Consider the following 19,132-nt stretch of genomic DNA (forward strand, 5'->3'; position numbering starts at 1 on the left):
TTAACATTATGATCTTTTCCATATGAAGTCATTTTGTTTTATTGGTAATGTACTTAAAAATTTATAAATTAGTTTTGGCAGAGACTGGCTTCCTTTCTGATACATACAAAATTCAAGTAATCACAAATAAAACAAACAAGGAGAGTTATTTAAAACTGCTCCCTTGCAGAAACATGTCTGGGATCAACACATAAACAAAGCTAAGCATACAGAACAAAATCATTTTTAGGACAAAACAACTTTCTGCCATTATAGCTTTCAGGTGTTTCATGAAAGATGATCTGAATCTGCAGTGCAATGGACAGATAGTTAAGTGGCCTCAGCTAAAATAAACCTTAAGATTATGTGCTTTTACCAACTAATTGCTTGTTCTTACAGTATTTTGATGTTTGTGTATTAATAAACAGTAGCGACCTCAATTTATACTTCATTCACGTTTCTACTAAAAACCATGTGAGAAGGATTTTAGAAGAGTTTAAGTCATAAATAAACAAGTTCAAATGAAATTGGCATAATTAAATTGAATTTTATTATTCATTTTCAAATATCACAGTCTGCAACTGTTATGGACAACTTGAGCATCACTTGAGACCAGAAAGAAAAGGTCACATAAGGCTTTTTTGGTGTATCTGGACATGGAGAAGCCTCAAATGGAGAAACATTCCCAGCAGGCAAGTTTTGAAACACCTTCTCCATTACTCTGAAACTGCACACTTTTCTACAGAAAATTCATTAACTTTGTCAATAGTCAGAGCTGTTCAACTTGAATTTTCTCAACATGAAATAATCTAATACAAGTAGAAATTGTTTATGCTGTTTGGCTCTATAATAAAGTTATCCTGTGGTTTTCTTTCAAACATTTCCTTGTCTTTTTTTAAAGCAGATATCTTACCTCTGGCAACAACAGTATCAAACTTGATTAAAAAAACAACATCCATTTTCCATTCTCCTGACCAGTCCTGACCAGGGAGGATTTAAGAAAATAAATGAACAGTCAGTGTTCATTTCAATGCCCACTGAGACAACTTCCAACAACTCCAACCTCTTTGAATTGCCGTTTACATTTACCAGATACAGGTGTTTTAAGTATTTTAAGCTTAGCTCCACACAAACATAAATACCAGTGCTGTAAAACAGGTTTAACAACTTCAGGTTATCTATTGTTTTTCTCACTTAATTAAGTCAAACAGTTGAAAAAATGCCCAGAAGTATCAAAATACTGATTAGAAAGTCATCAAGTAATCACATGTAAAACTGATTAAGCCAAGTCAAGGTCAGGTTGTGGAGGTGCAATATTTTAATAATAAAAAGAAAATTCTAAACTATTTATAATTTAAATAATTAAAAGTATGAATGTATAAATTAAAGATGTTTATAACACTGAACACACCATGGCCGTACTGGCACATGGTGAAGGTGGCATCATCCTGTGGTGATTCTGTTCTTCAACATAAAGAAAAAAATCATCATTAAAGCACAAAGTGGTCTTTTAAAATGATTTGTTTTGCATTTTCTTATGAACATGATGTTGTTTTCTTGAGACATGTGAAACTTTGAGGCCTTGTTCCATCAGATGGACTGCTGCCTGATTTAAACATCACTTATAACAAAGACAAAATAAAATGATTTAATCCAGTAGTTTGTTTTCAGAAGTTTTAACCAGGATTCAACCTTTCATAATACACACTCTGACATGAATCCAAATGAAAATATTTCAATGTTCAGGGATAATTTTAAGACATAAATGTTATGATAAATGCTCCAAATGTATATCTGTAATGAACAGAACAAAACTGTTTCAGCCAGTTTAAGTATTTCCCTTAGGGCATGAAGACATTTCGCTCCTGCAGATGCTTTTCACGTTAAACTTACTATTACTTCACCAAAACCATTAATTCTGGTTCATAGTCCAGGACCAGAGCTATGTTCCTCTAATCAACATCATGTGCAGTAATTTCAGAGCTAGGACTAAAAGAAGAAAAGAAAGGCAGACAGCTCACCTAAAACATGCTAAACTGACCCGTTTAGGATGAGCTGAGGTGGAAGCTTTGTTGCGACTAAAAATTGTGCATTAAAAATAAAAACATTTGGTTTTTTAACTCATCAAAGCAGATAAAACACTTATCTAAAATTCTTGCTGAAAGTTTCAGAGCTGTATCTTCAAAAACCCATCGTGGTAGTGATGTTCTGCTCTGTAGTCCTCATTTGTGCTTGAAGTCAGCCTCTGAAAGTGGCTGCAGACTCGAGAGACGACATGAGAGTGCTTGTAGCGACGGCCAGGAGGTGTCTGCGCAGCTGGACGCTGGAGGAAGAACTCCAACAGGAAAAAGGTATTGGATTTTTTGCATAAAGAAAAATAGAAACTTGCAACCCTATTTTCTTAATTGTCAGCATCAAGTACAAAAAAAACCCTTTCATCTTGGCTGAATGGTCCTCTGCTGACCTCTTGAGGACAAAATGGAGACAGACAAAACATCCAACAGGCAAGTAAAGATATGCAGACGCTTTAAAAAGAATTGACATTAGGTGACCAATTAAAAAACACAAAAAATAATGGGGATCTGACAAGCGGAGGCAGTGTGGGTTATGAGGTTTTCAGGCTGAAGGAAAAGCTTTGCGGCGTTCCTCATTTGAAGTCAGGCTTTTCTGGGAAGGTGCAACCTGCTCGCCTGATGATGACATTAGCAGAGTAATGTGCTGCCCTGACGCACTGATCCAGAGGTTTCTCTTGGACAAGCCCAGACAGGAAGCCTGCACCACCCAGAGCACAACATTACTATGACTGCAGAGGTAAAACAAGACATACACAAAGTCAAATATTCTTACCTCCAACAAAAGCGTCGCCTGCACCATTTGTGTCAACAATATCCTTTGGGTCAATCTTAAGGACAGGGAATGTCTCAATCTTATCACCTAAGCAGACAAGACTTTAGTCTGGGAACATGAAAATAGAGACTAAAGACAAAATCATGAAGAGAAAGAATATCTTACTGAGGGCCATGATAGTTTCGTCCTTTCCCTGGGTAAATACAACAATTCTCTGTCTGTTTGTGTTAACTTTGGGTAACGCCTGGGCTTTCTTGGCAATCTCCTTAATGTCTTCAGTCTGAAAAAAAAGTTAAAAAAAAAACATCAACTTAACAGAACTTGTTAATGGATGCACAAAAAATAAGAAAACACAGAAGAAAGTCCACTCGCCTCAAAGTCCTGCTCCTTAGCAAAAGCTGCCGCTTCCTGAATAAGCAAATATATGACAATCATGATTCTGATTTACATCAAGTACAACAGATCAATATGTGGTAATCACTGTCTTACCGATTCATTGCCGAATAACACGTCAATGTAAGGCATAACCTGCATGAGGTTGTCCTTGAAGAACTGGCAGATGAAAGGTGCAGAAAGGTTCATGCAGAATAGCTTGTTCTTATCAGAAGCGTGCTTTGCCACTTTCAGGATGGACTCCAAAGACACAGTCAGGAAGAAACCCTGGGAAATCACACCGTTATTAAAACAGGCCGGACATCTACAGTAGAGCAACTAATGAATCACTTACAACAATAAATCGACAAGGCTAATTTTAACAGACTGAAAATCAGGGCTAATTTCCTACTTTTGCAGCTAATATCAATAATACTCCTAAATTAGCCATTTAGGTCCTCAATTAAAGATTCTGATTTTTTTCCCCATCCTCTTTTCCTGTCTTAATTGTACAATTGTTTGATTAAGCCAGTAAGATAAATAGAATTAAAATGATTAAAAGAAGCAAAAACTTAAAATATCTTTTTAATCCACTGAGTCTAACTTTACTATTAAGTTAGATTTTCTCTCTGGTAATTCAGCCCACCTTTACTTTCGACCCAACCTTTATTATATGTTTGTTTAGCTCTACTGTTGATTAAGCTGTAACTTTCCTTCACCTTACACATCTATCGTCATCCTCTGTTGCTTTAGTTCATTTGTTTCTTGTTTGTTTTGCTCCATCCTTCTCTTTTTTTTTCTTAAGTAGCTTTTCTCCTCCCTGCATTTTGAACATACTTATGAAACCTGTCAACCGCATCTCATCTCCACTTCAATTAGAGATAAAGTAACTCATTAAAGCTTTTTGAAGAGATTTTAACTGGTCAACTAAAAATATTTCACAGCATTTATGCACAAAGAGATTAAAGCAATCTCAGCTACTGTGGACTGCTGAGCATTCACTAATTTTAGGTATAAGTGGAGCAGAAGCTCCACAGCTGCGTTTGGATGCTATTCCAAGACTTACTGCTCCGTCTTTAATTATTAAAGATATGCAAAAGATACTACTTTCTCTGAGGTAAAACTGGTTTTAATTCAGAGATTAAGCCTGTATTAGTCTGATTGCACCGTATTTAAAGGGATTTGGCCTTTGGATGGGTGGATATCTGTGTCCTCAGTTTGCAGCAGCAGCACTCATACAAATTAGACACTCAATGGACATTAAGTGACCTAATTTTGAAGCTCTAAATAAAAACTCTGGGTAGGTTAATAGACTCACAGCAATATAGTAGACTTTAGCTTTCTCCACCAGCTCCCAGTTTTCTTCCAAGTCTAAATGCTTCTCCTTCTTATAGCAGTTAGCAGCTGCTAGGTTAGCTACCAAAGACCTGGGAGACAGAAACAATATAATGAGACATTCATCATTAACACACCTTACAACTCTCCCTTTAATCACCGACCTGTTATCTCCGGTGATGCAAGCAGCGCACGTCCCCGTGGGCTCTTGGTCTTGCTCGTAGTAATGAGCGTCCACATGGGCCTCCTCCGCCTTCTGCTTGAGGATCTCTCCAAACTTATCTTTCCCAATGCAGCCGAAGAACGTGCCGACTTTGTGGGGCTCTTGGATCATCCACTGTGGGTCGCCGCAACAGCTTAGATTAGCACCGGCCAACTCAAGTCCTCACACAGAAACGAGCATTTGTGGCATCAGTGTGTGTGACTGACCTGAGCGATCTTAATCGAGTTCTGAGTGGCTCCACCGGCGTGATACTCTACTTTGAATTTCTTTACAAGCTCATCAAATCTAAACAAGCGAAAAAAAATCTGAATTTATTCATCAAACCAAGAGTAACCAATATAACATCATGTTTATATCCATGCAGAGATTTTAATATTGAAAAAGTTAATTTTTTTCACCCCATTTTTGTTCTGTAAATACATCTTAAAGCACTATATTAATTTTCTATGCCTCTTAAAAATCAGAACAAGGTTTTGCTTCATAAACAGAGATTATCTCCTAATCCTTTTAATTTCAACTAGATTCAAAACTTCTACATCTATCAAGAAACCTGTGGCACGTTTTCCTTCTTTTGTGGTTGATGTCACTCACATTTATTTTATTTAGGTTATAATCTTTAGAGAGAAAATTGGAATCAGCCTTAACCAGACTTCTTAAGAATATCTGCATCGATCAGTAAAACCAGATGTGTTCATCTCTGGTACCAAGACAAATCCTTAAACGAGATCTAGGAGATGTTTTAATCTAAGTTTTCAACAAAAAGATATAAAAAGAGAATACATCAGAAAATCATTTGCTGTAGTAATAAATCTATATTTGAAATGTATTTAACAATGCACACTTCAGTATATCACCATAGATTTGTTTACATAATTAAGCCCAGATATAGAAATTTAATTTTGTCTAAAAGAATTTCACTGCTGGTCAAAATCTAATGAAAACAATTGAGATCAGCTGATTATTTTTTAAAACGTGCCACGTTTTGGGATTAGGTAACGCAGTCAATACATGTAAACCAATATCCTAGCATGGACTTTGTTTTAAAAAAAATCCAAACAAAGAATAAAATGCACACCACACCAGGTGGTGTGCATCTGTAGTTTCAGATTTTCATGCTGGTCAGCACAAAACTGTAACTGTGATGTAAGGTTGACCAGAGCTGAACTGTGTCTCTCTGCCTTATTGCTGCTCGCTCTTCTGAGAGACGTTCTGCTTGCAGCGCCGCTAAATCATGGTCATTCCGGTCCAACGGTTCACGCGTCTGCTCCTGGCGGTGCTCGTGATTAAACTCGTAGTTATGTCTGACAGCAAACAGCATTGTTTGCCGGTCCACTGCTAATCTAGATGAGAAATGCTGTTTCGAGTTTTCAGTGACATAAATCAAGAGGCAAACAACGAATGCGGACAGCTGTCAAGCAAAAACGTTTCCGCGCAATACACACAAAAACAGAGTAGAGCCACATAGAGTCTACTATTGGAGATGCTAATGGAGATGAATCTGGCCAGGGCAGATTGGGGCAGAAGTGGTTAAAGGTTCTCTAGTGGAGAAGAGGCTGAAAAGACTAAAGTAGCACAATCTACTACTGAGATAATTACAGCAGTTCTCTAATAGTGACCTTTACAGATTTTTATTGTACCTCCCTTATCTGACAAAGTCCAGCCTTGTTTGTCAACAGTACATTATGGTCATTACTGTAGATTTGAGCAACTTTAGGTGAGAAGCAATTTTCTGATTTAAGATCATATTAATGCCTTATTGGAATGTTCTCTTGTCTTACCCAAGTTGAAGACTAGCTAAGAGAAATCGGCTGGTGTGTGATGTCAGCTTTATGCCACAGCAAAAATAAAACCAGTGATGATGTCTCTGATTGAAGCATCACTGATTAGGCCAACAAGAATTACTCATTACCATTTAAACAATTGATTCAGATCTTTTTATAACATACTAATGACTCTAATTACTGTGCCCCTTTGTAGATTTTCTGATAACAGCTGTGACTGGAAAGCCAGGAACATTGTAACATGGCATCTCTGCAAAAGCAGCGTCATACTTTTCTCAAAATTAATACACAACATACGCATGACTGACCGCTGATGATACAATCCATGTCATTTTTGTCAGTTATGTAATGCATCACAGCCGTGCTTTCTTGTTTCCCCTTTTGGGCTAAAGCCTGTTTAATTGACATTGATATTTCAGTTTGCCGGACCTGCAGAAGAACAGTCGCCTTCGCGCTGTGAAGTGTGTGTTTTCAGATATATTATTAGGAACAGCAACAACCCCACTGCTGGTAAAGGTCCTGAGAGGAAGTGAAGGGTCAGAGAAGGGGAGCGATGAAGCAGAGGGGGAAAAACATTTAGTTGTCTGTTGTAAAAAAAAATATATATAGTCAATATGATGTTGCTCTCGGAGATAATTATGAGAAAGTCTGACAGGGTGAACAAGCAGGTGCAAAGAGTAACAGCTTCTGCTCTACAGACACAGAGAAGAAAGAGAGGATTAATTTTAAATCATTGATCAACCAAAAGACTTAAATCTGAAATGTTTATCAACAAAATTTCAAATTTGTAAGGAACAAAAAGAGGGAGATCCAGTCCAGATCAGTGTGAACAAACTGTCATATTCTGGTCTCTTATCTCCTGCTGTTAAATGTTTGCTTTGTGGCTCTGGTCTCGACGGGACTGGGGCGGTGAAGTGTCCCGCTCTGTTATTGGACGAGACCGTCTCACTCTGCTCAGTTCGTTGCGCTGCTATTGGCCGTCTGCGTAGGAACAGAGGTCAATGGTAGCAGATTTCTTGTGTGTGCCTGTTTTGGCTGGCCCTCTCCAGAACAGAGAGGCGCAAACTCGGGATGAATTCGGACGCATTTTCCCTCGCTGTGCAAAAAAACCCTGACACAAGATCACGTGTGTGATGGCGCTAATATCGCAGACACTCTACAGTAAATGTTGCAACACAGGAGGTACGAACAGTGCTTTGTGCTTGTCCTCAGCCAGGATCTGATCATTGGGCTTCAGAGAGTACCTGCAGATGATTAAAAAAGGGAAAAAGAAGGAATATAATATTAATTATTGCAAAAGATTGCAAAAAATACATTTCCTAAAACATCCAACAGTATTCATATCATAAAGTAAATCCATTTCTGTCTACATAAGAAGTCTTTTTCCAAATCAATGTGCTAATCAGAGAGCGATTTCCTTGAAAGAAACACAAAGGTTTGCTGGGGATTAAAGGGCAGTTTTAGTCCTGCTTTTCTGAGGCCGAATTAGACCAGAGGCTGGCCGGTTCAGCTCTAATCCAGAAGTTTACGCAAGGGGCTTCTGACTGGACACGGAGATGGAAACCAAAGCAGCCCTTTGCCCTATTAAATCTGGTCCACTGGAGACCGAGAGAGCAAGCCCTCAGGGCAGATTCAAGACTCAGATCAGTCTCTGGATTACTGCAGGACTGATAGAGTAATTCATTTTGCAGGGATACTGTACCAAAACAAAGAGCCATAGACTGACAGCTAATTTATGTTCAGGATGCATATAACCAATGGATCAGCTGCTTTTTCTGTGCTTATTGGCTTCCTTCCTTATCGATCACGGGCCTAAATGAATCTCTTTCCTCTATAATCTCCCCGTGACCTCACTGATAACAAAAGGCTGGATGTCAATTGATCTGGAGTCGCTTATTGGAGAAAATGGAGAAACTTATTTTGTTTCGCCTATTTAGAACATTTGCAGCAACAATCAATAAAAACCACTTGCACGGAAAAAATACATATATTTTTGTTTTGTTTTATTATTTAAGCTTACTTGTCCAAGAAGTCTTTATCAACAACAGCACAGATGTCGAGTAATGGGTTTCCCATCCCAAAGAGCGAGTTAGAGCTGCAAGAAAAACAGAAACGTGGTTGAAATTTTAACCGCTGATTAACAAACTGTAAGGCTTCTCAGACGGAACCGTTTTTGAGGAAGCTTGATAAATAATTTAACAAATCTAAAAATAACACTATTCATATGTAGCAACCCAACCACTACATTATTTAAATATTTTACTTTAAATTATTAAAATATGTTGCTGAAAGACATTTATTGTTAGAAATATTTTTATTAATGATTATTTCAAGTATTTATATACAATTAAATGTGCATCATATTTATTATATTTCTGTATTTTTTAAATAATGCATTAAAAACATTTTTCTAAATTAATGTTTATTACATATAACAACAGCTACATTTTTAAAATAGTTATCTTAAATCTTAAAATGATCTGCAAAGCTTAGTACAGAGTGGAGAGATATTTTTGTCATATTCAGAAGGGAAAAAAAAAACCCCTGACTGTGCAGTAATACTTTTGCAAAAACAGTAACCTCACAAGAGAAAAGCAGAAATAGTGCAAATAAAGCAGATATTTATACAGCATTCATAAAAAACAGAGACGTATGTGGTCAGTGGTGAGGATCTGAGCAATCATGCATGCAATTATATTATGACACTCGCAGCAAGCCAGTCCACTGACAGAAGTATACTGCATATTTCTGCATTTTTCCAAGACAACAAAACTAACCGCAGGGGTTGACCATCCGAGAGCATCATGGTCTTGTGATGCCAACAGACAAAAACATGAAAAAAAAAAAGCTGCTAAACCACACGTCTGCACTTTGTGTCATGTAATAACACCAGAACCTAAAACCTGTTAGGCAATTAGGTAACCTATTACAGAAAGAAAGGTTATGGTGTAACTTCTACTCTCTGAGAACAGACAGAACTAACAAGTTACAACTCCCGGATTTATTATGAGTAAGCAGGCCAGGGGGAATAAGGATATGAGTAACACAAAAAGTCAGATTAGTAATGGCGCTTCTTTCGCTCCTGCAAGCCTGAGCGTACTCGCCGTTTCCATAAACTTGTCAGTGTTTGTGAGAAAACTGCAGATGACAAGTGTCATTGACAGATGCTCGCTCCACATGAACATGTGCTGCCATATTTCCCAGGAAGCCTCTCCGATGAACATGGAAGCTTTTCAGGGACCAAACGCAGAAACCGGTCACCAGAGCTACAGGGAAGCACACCAAAATCTGAAAATGACATCTAACCAGAGGATACCACACCCTTACTATCATCTCCCTCAACACACCCATCTGGTAGTATGCAGTCTGATGATTAATGGGCTTGTGCAGCCAATTACACTAACCCAGAGCCCATGCCTACCTCCAGATCTGCTCTGCTGGTTGTACCTCCATCAGTATGCTCTTACCTCACAGCAGACATAATGTTCTTCTCTCCCGGTATGTGTGCACCAGCAAGACACTGACAGACCTGTTGAGCAACCTCAACAACAACAAAAAAAAAAAACCCGGTTCTGTAAAGGCTAAGCTTTGGGGGGGAAAAGAAACAATTTGAGCTCAGTTCAGCGTGCGGGCGGATCGATTTCTTTTCAGCGCATATACAGCTCCTCCTACTGAGGACTGACTGATTGGAGGCATCTGAAGAAGGAAGGGCCACTGCAACCTGCCTCTGCCCGATGATTGGCTTGCTTCTCAGACTCCTGCTATATTTTACTGGCTTCTCCCCTTGTGAGAAGCGTCCCGATAACGGCTGCCTATATGAATTAGGCTCTGATCTGATTTCTTCACAGTGAAACGGGGGAAGAAAGAAGAATGATAACATTGTCCAATGCAGACCACGTGATCCTTTGTAGTCTTTGGAGGCTGGCGCAGGATGGATCCTGCGTGGACAGTCTCCAGGACACCGGTCCGGGCATTTATCTCTGCAGCTGCTCATGCTGAACTAAGGTTAAATATTTTCCCAGCTAGCACAGCCCTCACTGTTGCACTTAAGGGGCGGCTAATGGTTAAATCTTAGCTGTCGGTGTTAAAGAATAACAAGATAAAGACACTTTGCAGCAGGACTGTTTTCCACAGCGTTGGTTGAGGAACACTAACAGACTCGAGACACCACTGCACAAATGTGCAAAGTCGTTATATAAATGGCTAAACTGTTGCACCCGGGGCAACACTTTACACAATTGATTTGGCGCACAAATCACGACTCGGGTAAACTCTGTTTCGTCCCCTGTTGCTGAAAAACAGAGGAGCAGTCACAGCGGATTTTAGTCACCTTAGTTCGGCAGCAGCCTTTTTGCTCGGAGACTCTGTCTTTTCATCCTCGGAAAGTTTGAGTTTCTTTGCTTTGGGTTCATCAGAAGCCATGGCTGTTCAGACTGAGCACGTTGCAATCACCTTATGAAAAGCGGTCATTCGATGTGTGTCTTGACTTTAAACCCCGAGTAGGGACTCGCAGGCATCGATAGCTAAAAGTTGCGCCGTTTTAAAGAAATACATAATTTAAGTTAATATTTATACAAAGGTTAAGAATTTATTTTACTGTGTCTTCGTATGTTTTAATCTTTGTGTCACATCCACAGTCATTCATAACATCTCCACTAACTGACAATATCAGGTTTGTTGTTAAATAAAATGTATTTGTTTACTTAAGAATCGCTGTATTTATTATTTATTAAATTATTTATTATTTTCAGATTTGTACACGCTTGCTCATTTGTACATGTGTTTTGTTTCCTATACAATTGTTTTCTTCAGTGACAAGTGCATTTTAATTATGTGAAGGGGTCACACTGATTTTGAAGTTTATAAGCTTCAAAATCATTGAACTACTTAAAAATAGCCTTGAAAAGATAACATGGTACAAAGTCTGTGAATTTCCCTGAAAGTAAATTAAGTGTTTACGACTATTGGAACTACAAATCGTACCTGCAAGACTTTACTCAGGGAATAAGTTCTCCACAGCTAAACGCAAGGCGCCGGCTTATAGCTGCCCACAAATTGTGCCTGATCATAAAAGAGGTGGCACAAATCTTTAAGGTAGTCAGTCTACTACATTCATTGTTTTTCCAAGCTGTAAAAGACACTTAGAAATATTTGAACACTTAAAAAAAATTAAGTGGGCTTTATTTTGTGACTTTGACTTTTCTTTTCTTTTTCTTTTTTTACACGTGACCCAGTTGTGTTTACGTGGGCAAACATCTGCAGGCGTCTCCATCAAATCTTGCCAGCGATACAAAGTTAGCTGAGAGGATTTAGTATGTATGTATGTGTGAGTGTATGAGCATGTATATAATTTAGTTATTTTAAGATTTGAAGATATATAGGAAAAATGAATTTCTGAATGACATTTCCGTCCAGTTGATGGCGGTAATACACAAAGTTTAAAAACTGCCAGAAAACTCTATAGAAGAAGAAGAAGAAGAAATCTTGCCAACACTATCAGCTGTAGTTAACAGGTAAACTTTGTACAATCTTACAACTTTCATTTTAATATATCATGTTTAAAACTGTAGAATAATCATGACACTTGTAAGTGTCCGATTGATTTATTTTTAAAAGTAAGGCTGGTAAATATGTGCGAAGTCCGACTACTAACCAGACCGAGAAGTCAACTGATGCGAAAGTTAATTTCACAGGCTTAACAGGAAGTAAAGCTGGCTGACAACTTGAAATAATAACATTTTGCGTGTAATAATTAGAGTAAGTTACTATAAAACACGTGCGAAAAAGTTATGCTCGTCAGTCTGCTGATGCTGTGTTGGTCTGTGGATTTTTTTTCCAGTAGCAAACCAGCAACAGTCCTCATCACTGTTCCAGCTGAGATGATCAACAGCCTGTTTCTGATCAGCCACTCTGGAGACATCTTCCTGGAGAAGCACTGGAAGAGTGTCATTAGCAGGAGTGTGTGTGACTACTTTTTGGAGGCCAAGGAGAAGGCAGGGGACCCAGAGAATGTGGCCCCTGTGCTGCAGACCCCACACCACTATCTCATCTCTATCTACAGGGGCAAACTCTTCTTCCTCTCAGTTACCCAGACTGAAGTCCCCCCACTCTTTGTCATTGAGTTCCTGCACAGGGTGGCAGATACTTTTCAGGTGGGAGTTTAAACTGTTTAAGCTGATTATACCTGTAATAATGATTATTTATTTATTTATTTATTTATTTTACAACAGAATGGATAGTTGCTGCTTTTATATTTTTTTAAAATAAAAACATATAGATCAGTCACACAGTTTTTTGTTTTAATTTTTGTGATCATGTCATGAAGCTGTAGTATTTTTGTCTTAAGATTTTTTTTTCTTTGAAAAAAGGAGAAGCATGACAAAACAATCAACCCACACCTTTTTATGACCTTAACAAACAGATGACAACAGATGTTAGCTGAGTGTTACACTGTGGTTTTATGGTGGAGGTTGTTATTCAAATATTTACCTGGAATATTTTCCCCTGCACTCTTTGTTTCCTGTGTTGCATTTGAAAAATGTCTTTTGCCTTGCATTAGCCGTATATTTATTAAAAATATTTACACACATTACAACTACAAACACATTTGCAGCAATGGACTGGCATTAGATTCTAATGTGTATTGATTGTGAGGAGAAAATACTATAGTTTAACTGAGTTTCCACAAAAATATATAACATGAGCTAATTACTTTTATTGGAAAAGGAGAGATTATTCTTGCTGCTAAATTAAAACATGTATTTGTTCATTTACATTATCAGTCCTATTATAGAGCATTTTTCATGCTCACAAGTGTATTCAAGACATTTAAGAACAGATGGACTAGCTTACTGTAAATAACATATTATCTATGATGAAATTCAGTAGATAAAAAAAAAAATAGGTAGACAAATCAAATAATTACTAAGGATGAAGAACTGATTAAACACATGTGTGTCCAATTGGACAGCACTGGAAGTAAATACTGAAATGTGCAAAGATTGTAAAATAAAACAAAAACAAGCCATAAATACAAAAAGTGATGAGGGATAATATAAATAAATATGCCTCACTGTGAGTTTTATGTCTAATTTTAAGCATTAACAGGAGACTTGGAGGTTGTGACGGGTTTGGGGAATAGATCCAAATAGTACACAGCAACAGGTGGGGGAAGGGAGAGTGCTTATTTTTCTCTATATACCATAAAGCTGAAGAAACCCATGTCACTCTGGCATTTTATTTAAAGGACTCGCCAACATAGGAACAATGTTACAGTACAATTTAGTGGTTTTAAAACCATAAATTTTTAAAACAACGTTATACCTCGATACCACTAACTCCTCACGCCTTCACTTATGTATGTACAAGGGATATCTGCCAGAATCTTGCATTTTTCCAAACGACAAGGGCCAAGTCATTGTACTGCATGCAGAGGAGAACTAATTAGAATCATGTGCATGTGGTTTTATTCGTGATGCATCAAATTGTTTTGTTGTGCTTCTCGTTTTTTCAATGAAGCTCTGTTTTGGTGTAGAAAACAGGAATTGTTCTGCAAACGTACCACTATCGTTGTCGGCTTTGCGTGATTTAATTCTGTCAATTTTAATGATTATTCCTTACAACTAATGAAAACTTAAACCTCAGTTTCTTACAGAATAAAATAGTTAGATAAGGATATGGAATAAAGTCCATGAAGACCCACAATTTAAAAACTGAAAAACCTGCTTCAGTTTTAATCCAAAGAGACACCAGTCAGAGTTAATTTTCTGTTTTGCCTGTAAGAAATTCCACATGTTGACCCCTGGAGCCGTGAAGGCTGTTCTGATCTCAGTGAGACATTTTTCTTCTTTATCCACAGGATTACTTTGGTGACTGCTCAGAGGTTTTGATCAAGGAGAACACGGTGACTGTTTACGAGCTTCTGGAGGAGATGCTGGACAACGGGTTTCCTCTGGCAACAGAGTCCAACGTCCTCAAGGAGATGATAAGGCCTCCGACCATCCTGCGATCGGTCGTAAATACGCTCACAGGTAATCAGAGGTCAGCTGAGGCTGCAAGAGCCAAACTATATGTGAAGTCTTTATTCCTAATTACGTCCTGTGTTTTCCAGGAGGTAGCAATGTCGGGGGAACGTTGCCTACAGGCCAGTTGTCTAATGTTCCCTGGAGGCGGGCAGGTGTTAAATACACCAATAATGAGGCTTATTTTGATGTGATAGAGGAAATTGATGCCATTCTGGACAAATCGGGTAAAACAAATCAGCTTATTTAACAATATCATTGAATATATTTGCTAAAGGTTTTAATGTATTTCAGAATATAACTAGAATTGTGTTTTCTTCAGGTACGACTGTCTTTGCAGAGATTCAGGGTGTGATTGAGGCCTGTGTGAAGCTCACTGGGATGCCTGATCTCACCCTGTCCTTCATGGTGGGTCCGTTTTATTTCAGCATACATTAGTTGTTATATTTGACACCGTGTGCCATTAACCAAGTTTTTCTAATCTTTTAAGAATCCCCGACTCCTTGATGACGTGAGTTTCCACCCGTGCGTTCGTTTTAAGCGCTGGGAGTCGGAGCACGTCTTGTCTTTCATCCCGCCAGATGGAAACTTCAGGCTCATGTCGTATCATGTCAGCTCTCAAAAGTAAGCACAGATGTCCCTGTGTTGTACATTGACTTACAAAACCATCTTGAGTTTTCTATGTTTTGTCTCAAACTCCAATATTTTAGTTAGTTATTACGTTTTGGAACCACTTTTTGTCAAAATTACGCCTCCTACTATTTTGTTGAATGTCTCTTCAGCTTTGAACATTTAGAGCAAAAATTACAATTCTTTTAATAGTTAGGACCATGAACACAGCACTTGTAGTAAACCCATGATGCAGCGGATTGTTTTGTCTCCTGAGTTGTAATTCTTACTTGAGCAGGCCAAAGACGATGTCTGGCCCTGTGAAATCTCTGTGTGAGAAAATCTGGCCCATTTTAACATGTGAGTGAGCAGTCCTGACCTAGAGGATGATTTTATTTTTTTTTGCCCAGTCTTCTCAAGGTCAGTCAGGTTGGATGGAGAATGTATAATCACCAATTTTAAAACTTTGCCCTCTATTTAGCCTCATCTTCCACCGTACATATGAGTATATCTCCAAAAATAGAGAATATACCATAGCCTCCAGTAGAGAGCTTTTTTTTTTTTTTTTTTTTTTGCAGTCAACAATCAGAATCCACTCGTTACTGACGGAGGCCTGTTCTGTGTGTGTTTCCTGTCCCAGTCTTGTAGCCATTCCGGTGTACGTGAAGCAGAACATCAGCTTCTTAGAGACGGGTTCTTGTGGTCGTCTGGACATCACAATTGGGCCCAAGCAGACCATGGGGAAGACGGTGGAGAGCTTGATGGTCACTATTCCAATGCCTAAATCTGTGCTCAGTGTCAATCTCACAGCCACTCAGGGAACCTACACCTTTGACTTAACAACCAAGGTAATCAGCCAGCATGGCCTTCCTCACCAGTGATACACAATGAAGGGTAACTGACTTTACTATGCTAGCAATAGATGCCATACTTTAGGTAAAAACTGGTAGGAACTCAAACTCATACCTGTCTTATCTGTCCTATTATAAACACAGAGATTCAAAATTCTATTGGGTCTCTTATGCGTTATGAGTTGAAACTAGATTTAGCTTTTTAACAAAAAATGCTGGAAATGGGTTAGGTGTGAAACAAAGGGTCAGTATGTGGACAAGTCCCCATGTGCCTATGGTTAAAAAGGATTGAGGGTCCTACTTTAGAGGGAATGTTGTTGGCACCATTTATTTTTTTATTGAAAATAATAATTTTCCCTCAATGCATAAATAAATGTACTCCTAAATAAAGCCTTATTCAGAATATAATTATCCTGTTGCAGTAAAATAGGAATAAATCAAAAGACATTTGACAAGTCTTTGCCAGGGAGGCTAGTAATTGTGGAGGGCAGTGAAGCATTTTTATATACATCCCTGGCTGGTCAGTGCAGATGTCAGAACCTGACGATGAGAATAAAAGCTGCGTTTTGTTGTATTATCCCGACCTCAAGCACTCGTTCTGTGGTAGGTGGTCCTTTGGGACGTCGGGAAACTTAACCCCCAGAAGCTCCCCAACCTGCGAGGAAGCATCAGCATTCAGACGGGCGCCCCGAAGCCTGAAGAGAACCCCTCGATCAACATTGATATGAAGATACAACAACTGGCCATATCAGGTAAAGATAAAATTGAGCTTTTACTGAAGTTTAACATTTTTAGGGGTCGAAATGGTGACAATTTTCGCAATTCATGATGTCAGAATGTGAGCATCATAATTAAGAGGGGTGTTTAAATCCTGTTGTGAATTTTGTTGTTCAGCTTCTTATTAAAGAACAGCAAAGAGAAGTGAAACATTGAAAAGTTAGAAATGCATTCAAATGTTTACAGAAGCTGACATTAAGTGAACCCGTAAACGTTTTAATGAAGTTTAGGTTCATCCGGAAATTTCACAGAAAAGCCAAATATCTCCAACTTTTTGTGAGTAATGTAGCATAAACTATCGTAGTCCCTTAAGATTTAATTTTGGATTTAGGAAAATTACTTGTTTGCTTATTTAGTATTGTATTAAACAGCAGAGCTATGAAAATAATAATAAGCATTATAAATATGAATATTTAAAGACCGGTAGTTTTTGTAGAACTATCTGTCTCATGGAAAGTAAAAAAAAAATATTACCATGCAATATTTTTGCAGGAGATTTTAGGAAGCGGACATTGTTGTCTTTAGGGCCTCAGAAGTGAGTCTTTTTTAAAAATATATTTTTTTTCATTATAGAAAGAAAATTATGCAACAAAATCAGTGTTGCTGTCAATCACTTACTTATTTCAGGGCCTAAATGTTATAATAAGCAAATACTCAATATTCCATAGTACTGATTTTAAAGGTTGAAGTAGCAGTAAATTCATTGCTAATTTGGCTTCCCACCCACTTTTTTTCAGGTCTCAAAGTGAGTCGTCTGGACATGTATGGAGAGAAGTACAAACCATTTAAAGGGGTTAAATATGTGACCAAAGCGGGAAAGTTCCAGGTCCGGACCTGAGCGAGGGAGGAAAGCTCAGCATTCCGATGTACCAAACAGGGAGCGAGGGTTACCACACTGCCGAGTCAGCGACAAGTCTCACTTATCTACATCTGCATGGTCAATAATGAAAAACTCTGCATTCTAACAGCTATTTATTACACCACGTAAACCATGCTTGGTATTGTATTTTAAATTTATATGACTGAAAAACTTTGGCCTGTAAAGGGAAGCCTTAAAATCAATGTGATTTCTGTTGAATGTTAGGTTTAGATGTAATGCATCGTATGGAGAATTTTCCACTTGCTGCATCAGTTGATATGTATGCACGTGCATTTCTTTATCTAATATGCTCAAAATGTTGCAGAAGGGGAATGTTTTGCTTTAAAAACAAGCTCCCTTTACGTGACGTCTCTGAACTTGAACAGTACAATCTGCACGCTGCCTTAAGAGTTTGAAGGAATACCTTTGAAAAGGTTTTACATGATACTAGGAATCCCATTTTATTGGTTTATTTCAGATGAAACTTTGGGAAAAATGTATGTACTGCCTACATTCTGAATGTTTGCAATGCAGATATTTCTGCACACATTCAGCGTTTAATTCAGTGGCCTTGTAAGAGGAGTTCTAAGAGTTCTGTAAACACACACTACAGCACAAGCTGCAAGCTTAAGAGACTTGAGGGAAGTATGTTGAAAACTATTATTTAAAGAACACAGTAAAAGTGTGACATTGGGATGGTGTGGGTCCAATTTAGTTATTCCGGTGTTTTTTGGGAAAAGCTGTAGAAACTACATGTTGTTGGATACAGCTATTTTTTCTGAGCAGAGAATTTTTAGTCACTATTAGAAAAATATCTAATAGTGACTATCTAATAATGTTCTTTCATTATTTAAAAAAAAAATAATGAAAGAACATGTAAACCAGATGCCTTATTGTAAAATCTTTATACAATAAGGCCTCCTTGTGTTTTTTGTTGTCCTTGTATCCAAGCTGCCAGATTAGCTTTATGTTTGAAGATCCTTTTTGCGGTGCCTTTTAACATGCTGAATTTTCTCCTTCTATTTTTGTGTCAACTTTTATCCCCAAATCTAAATGAGACATTTGTCCAAAGCTCAAATGTTAACTATGATGAAGAAAATGTAATAAATTACCTTCCAATCATGTGCCACAAGTCTAGATTTTTTTAACATGACTCATCTGTTATATTTTCTGAAATGCAGCTAATGATGTTATCCAGACATGAACTGAGGAAACGTTGCAAACTGACATCAAAGGCAGAGAGGAGCTCTGCTTTTCTAACCTCACTTGTTTTATGCATAAAAACAAGTTGACTCTTGTTTTTATTATAGAGTTTATTCTTTCAAGGCACAGCAGATGTTGGCAGGGCTAGAGGCTATCGGAGTACATTCAGCGTGTGGATTAACATCTACGACGTAGAGCTCCACACCCCGAGTCTGTGACGACTACAGTACGCCTCTTCCCCCCAAAAAGAAAGAAAACAGATAACAGTCTGTGCT

General features: G+C 38.0%; 2 protein-coding genes across 6 annotated transcripts; one reads left to right on the plus strand and one right to left on the minus strand.

Moving 5' to 3' along the window:
* Positions 1-501: 501 nt before the first annotated feature.
* On the minus strand, positions 502-11,009 carry LOC116713308 (adenosine kinase-like). 3 transcript variants are annotated; one of them, XM_032553432.1, is made up of 11 exons: positions 10,868-11,009; positions 8,558-8,632; positions 7,728-7,781; positions 4,963-5,041; positions 4,698-4,870; positions 4,517-4,625; positions 3,316-3,486; positions 3,199-3,234; positions 2,992-3,106; positions 2,827-2,913; positions 502-2,751 (listed from the first exon to the last, which is right to left on the minus strand). In XM_032553432.1, exons 1-11 carry the CDS (start codon positions 10,957-10,959, stop codon positions 2,627-2,629), a joined length of 1,116 nt encoding a protein of 371 aa, XP_032409323.1. In that variant the 5' UTR covers positions 10,960-11,009; the 3' UTR covers positions 502-2,626. The 3 variants fall into 3 exon arrangements, with proteins under 3 accessions (XP_032409323.1, XP_032409324.1, XP_032409322.1); XM_032553433.1 differs by lacking the exon at positions 10,868-11,009 and adding an exon at positions 9,959-10,160; XM_032553431.1 differs by lacking the exon at positions 10,868-11,009 and adding an exon at positions 10,005-10,151.
* Positions 11,010-11,777: 768 nt separating this feature from the next.
* Positions 11,778-18,474, plus strand: ap3m1 (adaptor related protein complex 3 subunit mu 1). Of its 3 annotated transcripts, none has more exons than XM_032553306.1 (9): positions 11,778-12,050; positions 12,377-12,689; positions 14,396-14,567; positions 14,648-14,785; positions 14,881-14,966; positions 15,049-15,182; positions 15,808-16,015; positions 16,626-16,770; positions 17,533-18,474. In XM_032553306.1, the coding sequence occupies exons 2-9, from the start codon at positions 12,417-12,419 to the stop codon at positions 17,631-17,633; spliced, it is 1,257 nt and encodes a 418-aa protein (XP_032409197.1). In that variant the 5' UTR covers positions 11,778-12,050; positions 12,377-12,416; the 3' UTR covers positions 17,634-18,474. The 3 variants fall into 3 exon arrangements, with proteins under 3 accessions (XP_032409197.1, XP_032409198.1, XP_032409199.1); XM_032553307.1 differs by having other exon boundaries at positions 12,380-12,689; XM_032553308.1 differs by lacking the exon at positions 11,778-12,050 and adding an exon at positions 12,276-12,294.
* Positions 18,475-19,132: the final 658 nt, after the last annotated feature.

Source organism: Xiphophorus hellerii, chromosome 22 (assembly GCF_003331165.1).
Source record: "Xiphophorus hellerii strain 12219 chromosome 22, Xiphophorus_hellerii-4.1, whole genome shotgun sequence".
NCBI classification, from domain to species: Eukaryota; Metazoa; Chordata; class Actinopteri; order Cyprinodontiformes; family Poeciliidae; genus Xiphophorus; species Xiphophorus hellerii.